At 49.6% G+C, this 10,003-nt stretch overlaps 2 protein-coding genes across 4 annotated transcripts; both read right to left on the reverse strand.

Annotated features, from left to right (window-relative positions):
- Positions 1 to 997: 997 nt before the first annotated feature.
- Positions 998 to 4,549, reverse strand: LOC120641581 (probable glucomannan 4-beta-mannosyltransferase 11). Of its 2 annotated transcripts, XM_039917762.1 has the most exons (6): positions 4,442 to 4,549; positions 3,924 to 4,336; positions 3,171 to 3,269; positions 2,585 to 2,852; positions 2,188 to 2,256; positions 998 to 1,236 (listed from the first exon to the last, which is right to left on the reverse strand). In XM_039917762.1, the coding sequence occupies exons 4-6, from the start codon at positions 2,724 to 2,726 to the stop codon at positions 1,190 to 1,192; spliced, it is 258 nt and encodes an 85-aa protein (XP_039773696.1). In that variant the 5' UTR covers positions 2,727 to 2,852; positions 3,171 to 3,269; positions 3,924 to 4,336; positions 4,442 to 4,549; the 3' UTR covers positions 998 to 1,189. The 2 variants fall into 2 exon arrangements, with proteins under 2 accessions (XP_039773696.1, XP_039773704.1); XM_039917770.1 differs by lacking the exon at positions 4,442 to 4,549 and having other exon boundaries at positions 3,924 to 4,364.
- A 793-nt stretch (positions 4,550 to 5,342) lies between these two features.
- On the reverse strand, positions 5,343 to 10,003 carry LOC120641598 (soluble starch synthase 2-2, chloroplastic/amyloplastic). 2 transcript variants are annotated; one of them, XM_039917782.1, is made up of 8 exons: positions 9,476 to 10,003; positions 8,761 to 9,160; positions 8,592 to 8,656; positions 8,238 to 8,315; positions 8,036 to 8,146; positions 7,891 to 7,935; positions 7,243 to 7,416; positions 5,343 to 6,739 (listed from the first exon to the last, which is right to left on the reverse strand). In XM_039917782.1, exons 1-8 carry the CDS (start codon positions 9,752 to 9,754, stop codon positions 5,783 to 5,785), a joined length of 2,109 nt encoding a protein of 702 aa, XP_039773716.1. In that variant the 5' UTR covers positions 9,755 to 10,003; the 3' UTR covers positions 5,343 to 5,782. The 2 variants fall into 2 exon arrangements, with proteins under 2 accessions (XP_039773716.1, XP_039773725.1); XM_039917791.1 differs by lacking the exon at positions 9,476 to 10,003 and adding an exon at positions 9,244 to 9,377.

Consider the following 10,003-nt stretch of genomic DNA (forward strand, 5'->3'; position numbering starts at 1 on the left):
CCGTACGGCGGGTGGTTGAGCGGCGGGACCGTTCATCCCTTACGCCAAGGGGTGGCCTCGAGCGAGGCGGAGATGAGTTACCTGCTCGAGGGAGGTTCGCTGCCCTCGAGCGAGGCGGAGATGATTCACCCGCTCGAGGGTAGATTCGCTACCCTCGAGCGAGGCGGAGATGCAGGGCGCAGTCGAGGGTCCCGATGGGAGCCCTCGAGCGAGGCAGAGATCGTCCCGCGGGCCCGAGAGGGGTGCGAATGGGCCGCATGCTGGGCTTCTTTGAGTCCTTTACTTTCTTCCAGATTGGAAGGAGGCTGTGGGCCTTTGTGGGCCCAGTTGCCTTAACACGTGTTTGCGTTTTTTAGAGTGATCTTAGTACCCCGATTAGGGTGTCCCTAATCGTGGTACCCGACATAATTAGAAGACTACATAAAGAAAGGGAACAACATGGAGACCTGCACAGTCTAAAAGAGCAATGGGCTACCTGAGTTGACCACAAGATCTAAAGTAGTTGCATCTGAACCTTTGTCGCAGGAAGCGCTGAAAAGGAAGAAAAAAAAGAGGAGGGGGGGGGGGGGGGTTGACAGTCAGCAATTGCGCCGCGCACAACCAACAATAGTTACATTTGAACAAAGAATAGTCCATAGACGTCATACCTTTTAGGAGAAGAAATAGATTTACATATCCAATCCACCCAATGTAGAGTAACAAGGGATTCACCGAGTGTAGAAGCTTGTGTCCTTCGCAGCCAATACTAATATGGAAATCAATCAAAATGAGAGAAAACACAACTCATGATTAGATCAATCGACAGAAAGAACCAAATCAAGTACAAAACAGATAGACAAACCTAGGAGACCAGTGAAGCCGAAGAAAGAGCAAATGGGAAAAGTGCAAGAACTAAGGAACAAAGTTGAGTTCAGTCAAGTTTCTGCTCGTGCTGACAACTGTCACACCCGATTTTAGAAAGAAAACTGAATCAATCTCATATGTGCGACAGGATCAGTTTACACACATATGAAGGACATCATCAGTGAATATATCAAAGACAAGGTTCCAAAACGTAAAGAGAGTACATAACATTATTACACTCCAAAAAAAAGTAGACTCAAAATGTCTTAATCGTTCCACCGATAGCCTATTCGAACATCTTCAACAAGCTTCAACATCCACAGGTGGTTGACTGATGAACGCACGCCTAGAACTCCTCGAAATTGTTGCAGTTCTCCACTTCATTGTTCTTCTCTAAGCAGCAATTAGGCAAGTGTGAGTACTCTTATGGTTGGTACTCAGCAAGTGGGGGGAAATGCAAGGCCATCAAGAAAAAACTAGGATTTATTGTTGTTAGCATTTTAAGTTGGTCATATTTTATTAGCAAGCACCTATTATCTAGGTATAAGTTTATACCAACCCACTTAAGCATAATAGAGATATCATCATAGAACAAAACCAAAGTACCACAGATTATTTATTCTTCAAGTTCAATTATCATGTGAGGGTCCAAGCCGCTCATGACCGTGAGCACGATTGCTATATCAGTTTTACACTTTGTAGAGATTGTACACTTTACACACAAGTCGCGTACCCAACCACGTTGTGCTGATCAGGCACAATATCACACTTCCGAGGTGTGATTGCATAGAGACGCTACGAGGCCTTTACAAAGATTCACCCGCCCATGACGATCCGCTAAGGTTTCAAGTCAAAGCGGTCATAACCCTCCCTAATGAGGAAGTGCCTTAGGAAGGACCACTTATCCAAGCCTCAAGAGGACCGAGCTATACCCCGTCGATGCTTCCCCTATTGCTCTTTCGGTAAGACCATCATAAGCTAGTGTTTCTAATTAATCAGCCAAGACCAGAGCCATATGGTTCTTGTGGTTGTACTATTTTCCCGAGTGGTTCTCCATGTTCCAATTAAATCAAGTGATCTTGTAAATTATCCAAGATATATCAACATAAATAAAGCATGTTTAACATTTTCCAAAGTTCATGATTACATCATCCCAAGATAAAGCAACTAAGCATTTCTACCCAACAAGATATTAAACCCGGTGTTCAAGGTTTCAGGAGTAAAAGGCTAGGTAAATCCTTAATAGGATTCCCATCAAGAGTATGCATAACAACAATAAAGTAAAGTGAATTATCATGCTATTATTGGGATCAAAATAGAATATGCAGGGGGGATTCCACTTGCCTTCCTTGCCAAACTGATGATTCTCTTCCTCGTATAGTTGCTCTTGGTTTCCCTCGATCGACGCATTGTCTACATGATCACACAAGCAAAACATACAATAAAATAAGAAAAACACAACAAATAGTATAAACACAAAAAGATAAGGTGATAAAGATGTTGTACGCATTGCAAGAATCGCGTGAGCGCAAGAATCGATAAAAACGGAGTTAAAACAGAGAAGATATGGCTGAAACAAGGTTTTAGGGACTTATTTGCGAAGAAACAGAACTTCTAGGAGTTAGATCTGAAGAAACCAGAGGCTAGAACGTAAATAAACCTTAAATATAAGGTTTAGAATGAAAACAGAGGCTTTAGGATGGCCCGGTTGCCAGCATGGCAGGCGTGGTTGAGGACCCACCGAACTTCCAGCGCGTCTGCACGAGCGCGAGGCTGGGGTTGTGGAGGAACGGGACGGTCTTGGCGAGGTAGTCCGGCGCCGGCTGGAAGTCGGCGGCGAACATGGCGACGAACTCGCAGCGCCGGACGTAGGCGTGGCGCATCCCCTCCTTGTGGTTCCCGGCCTTGTACCTAGGTCCCTACTTGTACCCGGCCCTGTCCTTGCGCGTCTCGTACTTGATGTTGATCCCCTCCGCCGCCCGCCGCTCGCACTCGCTCTTCACCAGCTCCTGCCGATCCAGATCAACGAAAAGATTCCCGTCAGGCTCTCTGATGCCCCCAACTGCTCGCCGTCGTGCGGATTGATCGAATTGCAGTGAGCAAACGGCCAAACATGCTTGCTGTGGATTTGAAATGGCAGTAGGTTTGCGTTTCAAAAGAGAGTAAGAAATGGCAAGTTTTTTGTTGGGGCACTCCAGGACCATGCTCCAGCCTCCCTGCCGGCACCCGGTTCTTGTGCTGCATGTTCTCCCGGCAAATGGTAGGGCATTCAAGCTGGTGTGAAGTAGCGGGTGAAAACGAAGGCCGATCTCACAGTTCTCGCTCACCTTGATGATGGCGTCGGTGGAGTCGTCCAAGACCTGCACTATTAATCGATCCACCGGCCATTTGAGCCTACAAGCAGCCCCTATTGACAGCTGTTACACCTGCGTGTTTCAAGAAAAAAAACATCCTGTCAGAGATGCGGGATTAGTCTTCCATAATGACACTGTAATTTGAGAATTTGACGAACACTCCTTGTTCTGCATTCTAATCCACTTTTGACGGTAACAGAACTATGGCTACTGCAGCATACACAATAGTATGGCAATGCAGAGTTACTGAGTTTAATCAAAAAGACTCTTTAACAAGGGTCAAGATGTTGGACTTAATAGTTAATACGCATGAGAATCAGTGGTTCAGCAATTAGCTCACTCTGAAGTCTGAACAACTGTCAGAATTCACCAAGGGCCCGTTTAGATCCCAAACCCCCCCCCCCCCCCCAAACCAAATTTTCCATCACATCAAAATCACATCGAAACATTAAATATAACAAATGACTCATACATTGATTACTAAATGTAGGTAAATAAAAAAACTAATTATATAGTTTTGATGTACGTTGCGAGACGAATCTTTTGAGCCTAGTTAGGTCATGGTAGGACAATATTTACTACAAACAAATAAAAAGTGCGACAATATACTACAGTGTGCGATGTGACTTTTTCTCCCACCTTTTCAAGGATCTAAACACACCCCAAGAAGGCTAGAACACTTATCCTGCGAGTAGCAGAGTCCGGAACACAGAGGCGCCGCCGTACCTCCTTCTCGTTGTACATGGGGATCTGTACGAGCACCATGGGGTAGGCCTCGGAGCCGGCGTCCTCCTCGTCGGCGCGCGCGATGGGGTCGCACCTGTACATCCGCCACGGCCGCCAGCGAAGCAGCTTCGTCACGGAGCTGACCGTCCCCAGGAACAGCTTCTCGGCCAGCACGATCACCGACATGACCATGCACACCGCCACCGCGGCCCTGAGCAGCGGCACGATCGAGGAGCTCGGCCCTGATCTGCCCCCACGCCCGGAGCCACCACCCGACGACGGCGGCGATCACGCACGGTCACGGCGGAGAGGGAAAGCTGGTCTTTTTTTTTTTTTTGAGGATAAGAGGGAAAGCTGGTCACCAGAGCCGCCGAAGAAGAAAACGTTGCTGGCGGCGCGCAGCGCATGGCCACCTGCATTATTGGAAACGGTGGGCATGAGCGGAGGGACGATCATTCGATCAAAGACCAGGCTATAACTCCTAGCAGGAACAGGGTGAAGTGTACCTACCAGGCTACCTCCCATGGCTGCTGCGTTCGGTGACGTTGCACTTGAGGCACTGCTCGTCTGAAAAGACAATGGTGGTGGCGGTGGTGGCATGGAGACCACAAGGCGAGGGAGAATGCGCGGAGTTATTACAAGCTCGGATTGACTAATATAAATAGGCGTCTCAGATCTGTAGGATACTAGGATAGACGACGACGACTCTGGTCTCTCTCTCTCTCTCTCTCTCTCTCTCTCTCTCTCTCACACACACACACACACCTTCGGCTCACTGCAGTTGTTACAGTAGCGAGCAACTTTACAGCAGATGAGATGGAGCAGCAATGCAAGATGAAGTCGACATCCCAGTTTGTCAGGACCTGCGCGATCACGAACCTATATTTGACGGATCCCTACCAATTTCGCGCGCAAGAAAAAAAAAATTGATGCTACGAAGTTTCCTCGTCACACGTTGCCATGTGAGCCCTGCAGGATAGGGTAAGCCTAGGGTTTTGGACGATCTAGCCAGCGGCCGGATCCAATGGACAGTGCGGTTGGTTGGCCGGCCGACCTGTGTGTGCTGATGGTCGTCGATGGCCGATGGAGGCCCATGCATTTGCTTCGCAGACGAAGCAGTGCATGTGGCAGCCTGTGGGATAGCTGCGCAAAATTTTGAGAGGCGTTCGCATCAGATTGTTTGTTGCGTGAGTCATCGGATTAAATTGCGGCGATGCTTAAAGCTTAGCTAGTCGTAGCAGCCACAGCGAGAGGTGCGTCTGGTCTGTACGTACTCCGTAGCAGTGTACAGTACTTTTATGCGCATCATTCAGATTGAGCGTGGCCATTATTGGAGCTGGGGGCATGTCTTTGATGTGCCATCGTAGCAAAGACATAAAAGTAGTTAGGATTTGAAGGTGGGGAGTGATTCCAGTCACGAGAGGAATATATATATATAGTACTGCCCATCTGGTAGAGGTAGAACAACAATTGTGCATGGAGTTCAAGGATTTGCCAGCATAAGGTAGATACAAAAATGGTGATGTAATAAGAGTACATACAGCTTCTACAACTCCATTTACCGGCCGGCGGAACGAATGCACGCGCCTGCGCCTCGCCTCCAAAACTTGATAATTTACATTACCTCGAACCGGATCAATGCATGAGCACGGCAGCAGCACAGGTCGCTTGCATCGCCGTCGCTGTCTGGTGCCCCCTCGCCCGGGGGCATGCATCATCGACGCGCGCGCGTCAGCCCACGCGCCCCCGGCACGCCAACCACCGTCGCCGCCGCAAACGCGCCGCCTGGAAGAAGCACGCCCGCGGCGTCCAGCCAGCAGGGTCCCGCGACGGGAGGTGCGTCGCCACCCGGCTCTCGCTCACCACTGGTACTTGGCCTTGACGAGCACGTCCTCATACAGCTCCGCGGCGTGGTCCCAGCTGAGATCCTGCGCCATGCCGCGAGCCTGCAGGCCCCGCCAGCTCTCCTTGTAGTTCCGGTACGTGTTGAGGCAGTGCCCCAGGGCGTCGATCATCCGGTTCGCCTCCGCGCGGTCGAACGTCCAGCCGAGCCCGGCGTCCGCGAACGGGTCGAAGGGCGCCACCGTGTCGCGGAGCCCACCCACGGCGTGCACCACGGGCACCGTGCCGTACGCCATGGCGTACAGCTGGTTGAGCCCGCACGGCTCGAACCGCGACGGCATCAGCAGGACGTCCGCGCCCGCCGTGATGCGGTGCGCCATGGGCACCGAGAACCCCACACACGCCCGCACCTTATCCCTGTGCTCCGCCTCGCACCGCCGCAGCAGGTCCTTCAGGTCGGGCCGCCCCGTGCCCAGCATCACCAGCTGCGCGTCCTGCCCCGCGATCCAGTGGATGGCGTCCGCGATGATGTCCACGCCCTTCTGGTGGTCCAGGCGCCCGATGAAGCCGATCAGCGGCACGTCGTCGCGGACCTGCAGCCCCAGCTGCCGCTGCAGGGCCTCCTTGCACAGCCGCTTGCCCGTGTCCAGCGTCTCAAACGTGTAGTTGGTGTAGCCGTCAGAGTGGAGGTGCACGTCCGCCGCGGGGTTCCACTCGCTCATGTCGATGCCGTTCACGATGCCCTGCAGCTTCCAGTCGTTCTGGTTTATGATGTCGTGGAGTCCCCAACCACCTTCCGACGTCTTCAGCTCCCACAGGTACCCGCTGCTCACGGTCACCACCCGGTCTGCCATCTTCAGCCCGGCAGCAAAGACGTTGCTGTGATCGCCACCAACAGGATCGTACAGCTTGAAGTGATCGATGTAGTGTTCAGGCAAGTCGAAAGTGAAGAAGTCATCTACAGGGCCACGACCCTGCAAAAAGGAAGCATATATAGCTGCATCAGTAATTTTGGTATTGGGTGTCAAGTAGCAAAGGCTAACTGAATGAAGTACTACATCAATCTTAGTTATGTACTTATGTTTCATGAACTAAGAACTAAATTGGCGCCTGAAAGTTATGAAGAACCAAATTGATGCCTGAAAGTATTAAATAACTTAGGCCTCAAAGTAAAAACTGTTTTGCCTATCCAGGAAAAAAATATTCCTTAAACGCTATCAAGCAAAAACGTGGTTCTAGATACGGGTAACATTCAAGTCCAAGGAAAGAAAAATTGGGTAATATAACAGGCTTTCAGATTTACCAAGTTGAGAAGCAACTGATATCATTAGGTAAACCTGAAAAATACTGCATGATAAAAACCTACAGAGATATGAACGACACAAGTACAGGTAATTCAGGACGAAGTACACTACTGGGTCAAGTATTCAAACTTTTGATGAGAAAAGAGAGGCAAGCTAAGATTAAGGTGCAAAACCTGATGAGCAATGTTGTGTATCACAAGAACGGATCGAGCATACTGCATCAAACCATTGTCTCGGTAATAGGCCTTCAGATAGACAGGCAAAAGTGCAGTGTGCCAATCATTAGCAATGAAAACTAAATTGCCATCACCGTAGACGGCACCACTGCATGGAGCATACCATGGAACCTGCAAAATGTTCAGAATAAGTTTGAAAACAAACATAATGGCATATTGATTCACTATAATAATCATAAACATATATAAGCTGCCATTGAGTTGTTATGCAAAACTATTCAATGAGGTGCATAGACAGCTTGCTGCGAGAAATTCAAAAGCAATTGACAGATTTCTGAAGAATAACATAATCCTGCTGGAAAAATAGAAAAAATATATAATGGCTAACCAGTACAGGTACATATTGTACAAGTTTCTGGGGCCAGTACACAGTTGCATATCAAATACAACCAGTACAGTTGCTGAGAATTTTGTAAAAATTTGGCTGTGTGCGGCTGCAGAGGCCGGAGATGTTTCCTTTATCTAAAAACAAAGTAATGAATTATCTTCTAATTGATTCGATTTAGATATCAAAAAGTCAAAATTATTTCCCATTGTGCAATGCTTACAAATCTGTAGCAATTAGCAGTACAATAGGGAAGGTACCTCAACAGCAGCCTTGCAGAACAAAATCATGCGCTTCAAAACATCCTGCCATCAGATGACAAAATGTACACAGTTTGAATGAACATGGTAGGCATTCAATTTAATTTTCTACTGTTAAGAGAAGCACTAGAAAATTGGGCTTTACCATTCTTTCTCCTCCATAAATATCATTGTGCCGGTGCCGGAAGGGAGGGGCTTCTATAAATACAAAATCAACTCCATCAATGTAAGAATGAAAATAAGTCACCTCTGAATCCTGCAAATCACATCAAGGAGAAACTCAGTTCTATTATTACCCTTTTTCTTTCATGCAGGACACTACAGACTCTTTCCAATTTTTTCCATACCTGTCCAGCTACCCTGTAACGTCTCCGTACACCTAAATCCCGGGCTTCTGCATACTCGCCATACCTTGGTATCACGACCTGGTATTGGAACACATATTTGCATTACTTTTCTTGTCACATATGCATTCTATTTTCCCTTCCTTTGTTTTTGTGGACCTGTACTAAATGAGGTGGTTTTTCCATGTTGCAGAAAGATCAAATTCAGAATTGTCTGCAATTAGGTGCATGACAGCTTAAGCACAAGCAGCATCTGTTATATCATTTCTTCACAGCTCCTAGCAATGTAAGAACTAGTACTCTTTTGCAAGAGACATGTTTTTTTAGGACTACAGAAAATTAAATGAGTGTGTGTACCATAACACGGTGTCCTCTCCTCGCCAAAGCCTTGGGCAAAGCACCCACAACATCTCCAAGACCACCTATGCGGCAGCAATCGTCAGAGCAAATAATGCAACTAACAGCTTCGAACCAGTACAGCATTGTTTGGATTCAATAGCACTAACGCAGCAGAAATGCGATTTACCTGTTTTGCAGAAAGGAGCACATTCAGAAGCCACCACGACGATATTCATCACATTCGGCCCAGCCAAAGGGCCAGGTTCCTTGTCTTCACTACCATCCGCAGCACTCGCCGCAGCTTCCGTGGCCGCAGCGGCATCAGCCTTAGCTTCCACCGGTTCAGCGATGCCAACGCTTTCCTTAGCATCATCCAATGCGGCTGGCTTCGGTTCTGCAACTTTCGCACTGGCATCCGTTTCTGTCTCGGAGACAGGAGCTGGCGACTCGGATTTGGGTGGTTCGGACACTGGGGCGGCAGATGTGCTCGCACTGCTGCTCCCAAGCGCCCCATATTCGCTTGCAGTGCTGCGGCGTTGCTTCGGCGCGGATGTCACAGGTTTGGGAGGTGAAGCAGAATCTGCAGCCTGAATGCACAATGGACTTCGTCAGAAATTCAGCGTCAGTGAAGCGGAGCAAAGTAACTTGCGATCCAGCAGCTCGAACATACAATTTCAACCGTGTGTCACATGTAGTGTTACAGCAAGTAAAAATAGACGCACGGCTGAAACGTGGACGCCGCATTCCCACAGAAACGGCGACTAGCTGCGCAATTTGAACTAAATAATTCCCCCTCTCACAAGCAAACTGCGCACAAATCCGAAATGGTCTTATACTAATTGTTTATGCGAAACAACATGGAATTTTTCATGTTCCAAGTGTCAACTGTGTAGAGAATCAACCTTGGCCTTGCTGCCCTGCAGGGCGACCCCCTTCGGCGTGGAGCTCTCTCCTGCCGCCGCGGCCTCCTCACCCTCGCCCCCGCCCGGCGCCGCCGCGGAGCGCACCAGTGGGGCTGCATCCCGGGGCGGGCCCCGCGGTGCCCAATGCAACCGCAGCCCCGCGCCGCCGTAGCCATACGAGCGCAGAGCCGCGCCGACCCTGCTCCGCCTGCGCCGCGGCGAGGAGGACGCGACGAGGAGGAGGAAAGCCGAGGACGAGGAAGCGATTGCCCTCGACATGGGATCCCGAAGCACAGGTTCTGCTGCTGATGCTAATTCTCCCGATACTACCAGAAGGATTCGAGCCTGGAGAAAGGAGGCGAGGATGGCGAGCGGCGTGGCGCACGAGGGAATTAAGCGCTGAAAGATCTGCGCGAGGTTGTGAGGCCGTCGTTGAGGTTGAGGAGGGGCCGCCGGGGGGCCTTGCAGGGGGAGGAGGTGGGGACTTGGAGTTGGAGGCCAGGGCCGAGCCGATCGAGTGGCTTGGGT

This window comes from Panicum virgatum, chromosome 1K, assembly GCF_016808335.1.
Source record: "Panicum virgatum strain AP13 chromosome 1K, P.virgatum_v5, whole genome shotgun sequence".
Lineage (NCBI taxonomy): Eukaryota > Viridiplantae > Streptophyta > Magnoliopsida > Poales > Poaceae > Panicum > Panicum virgatum.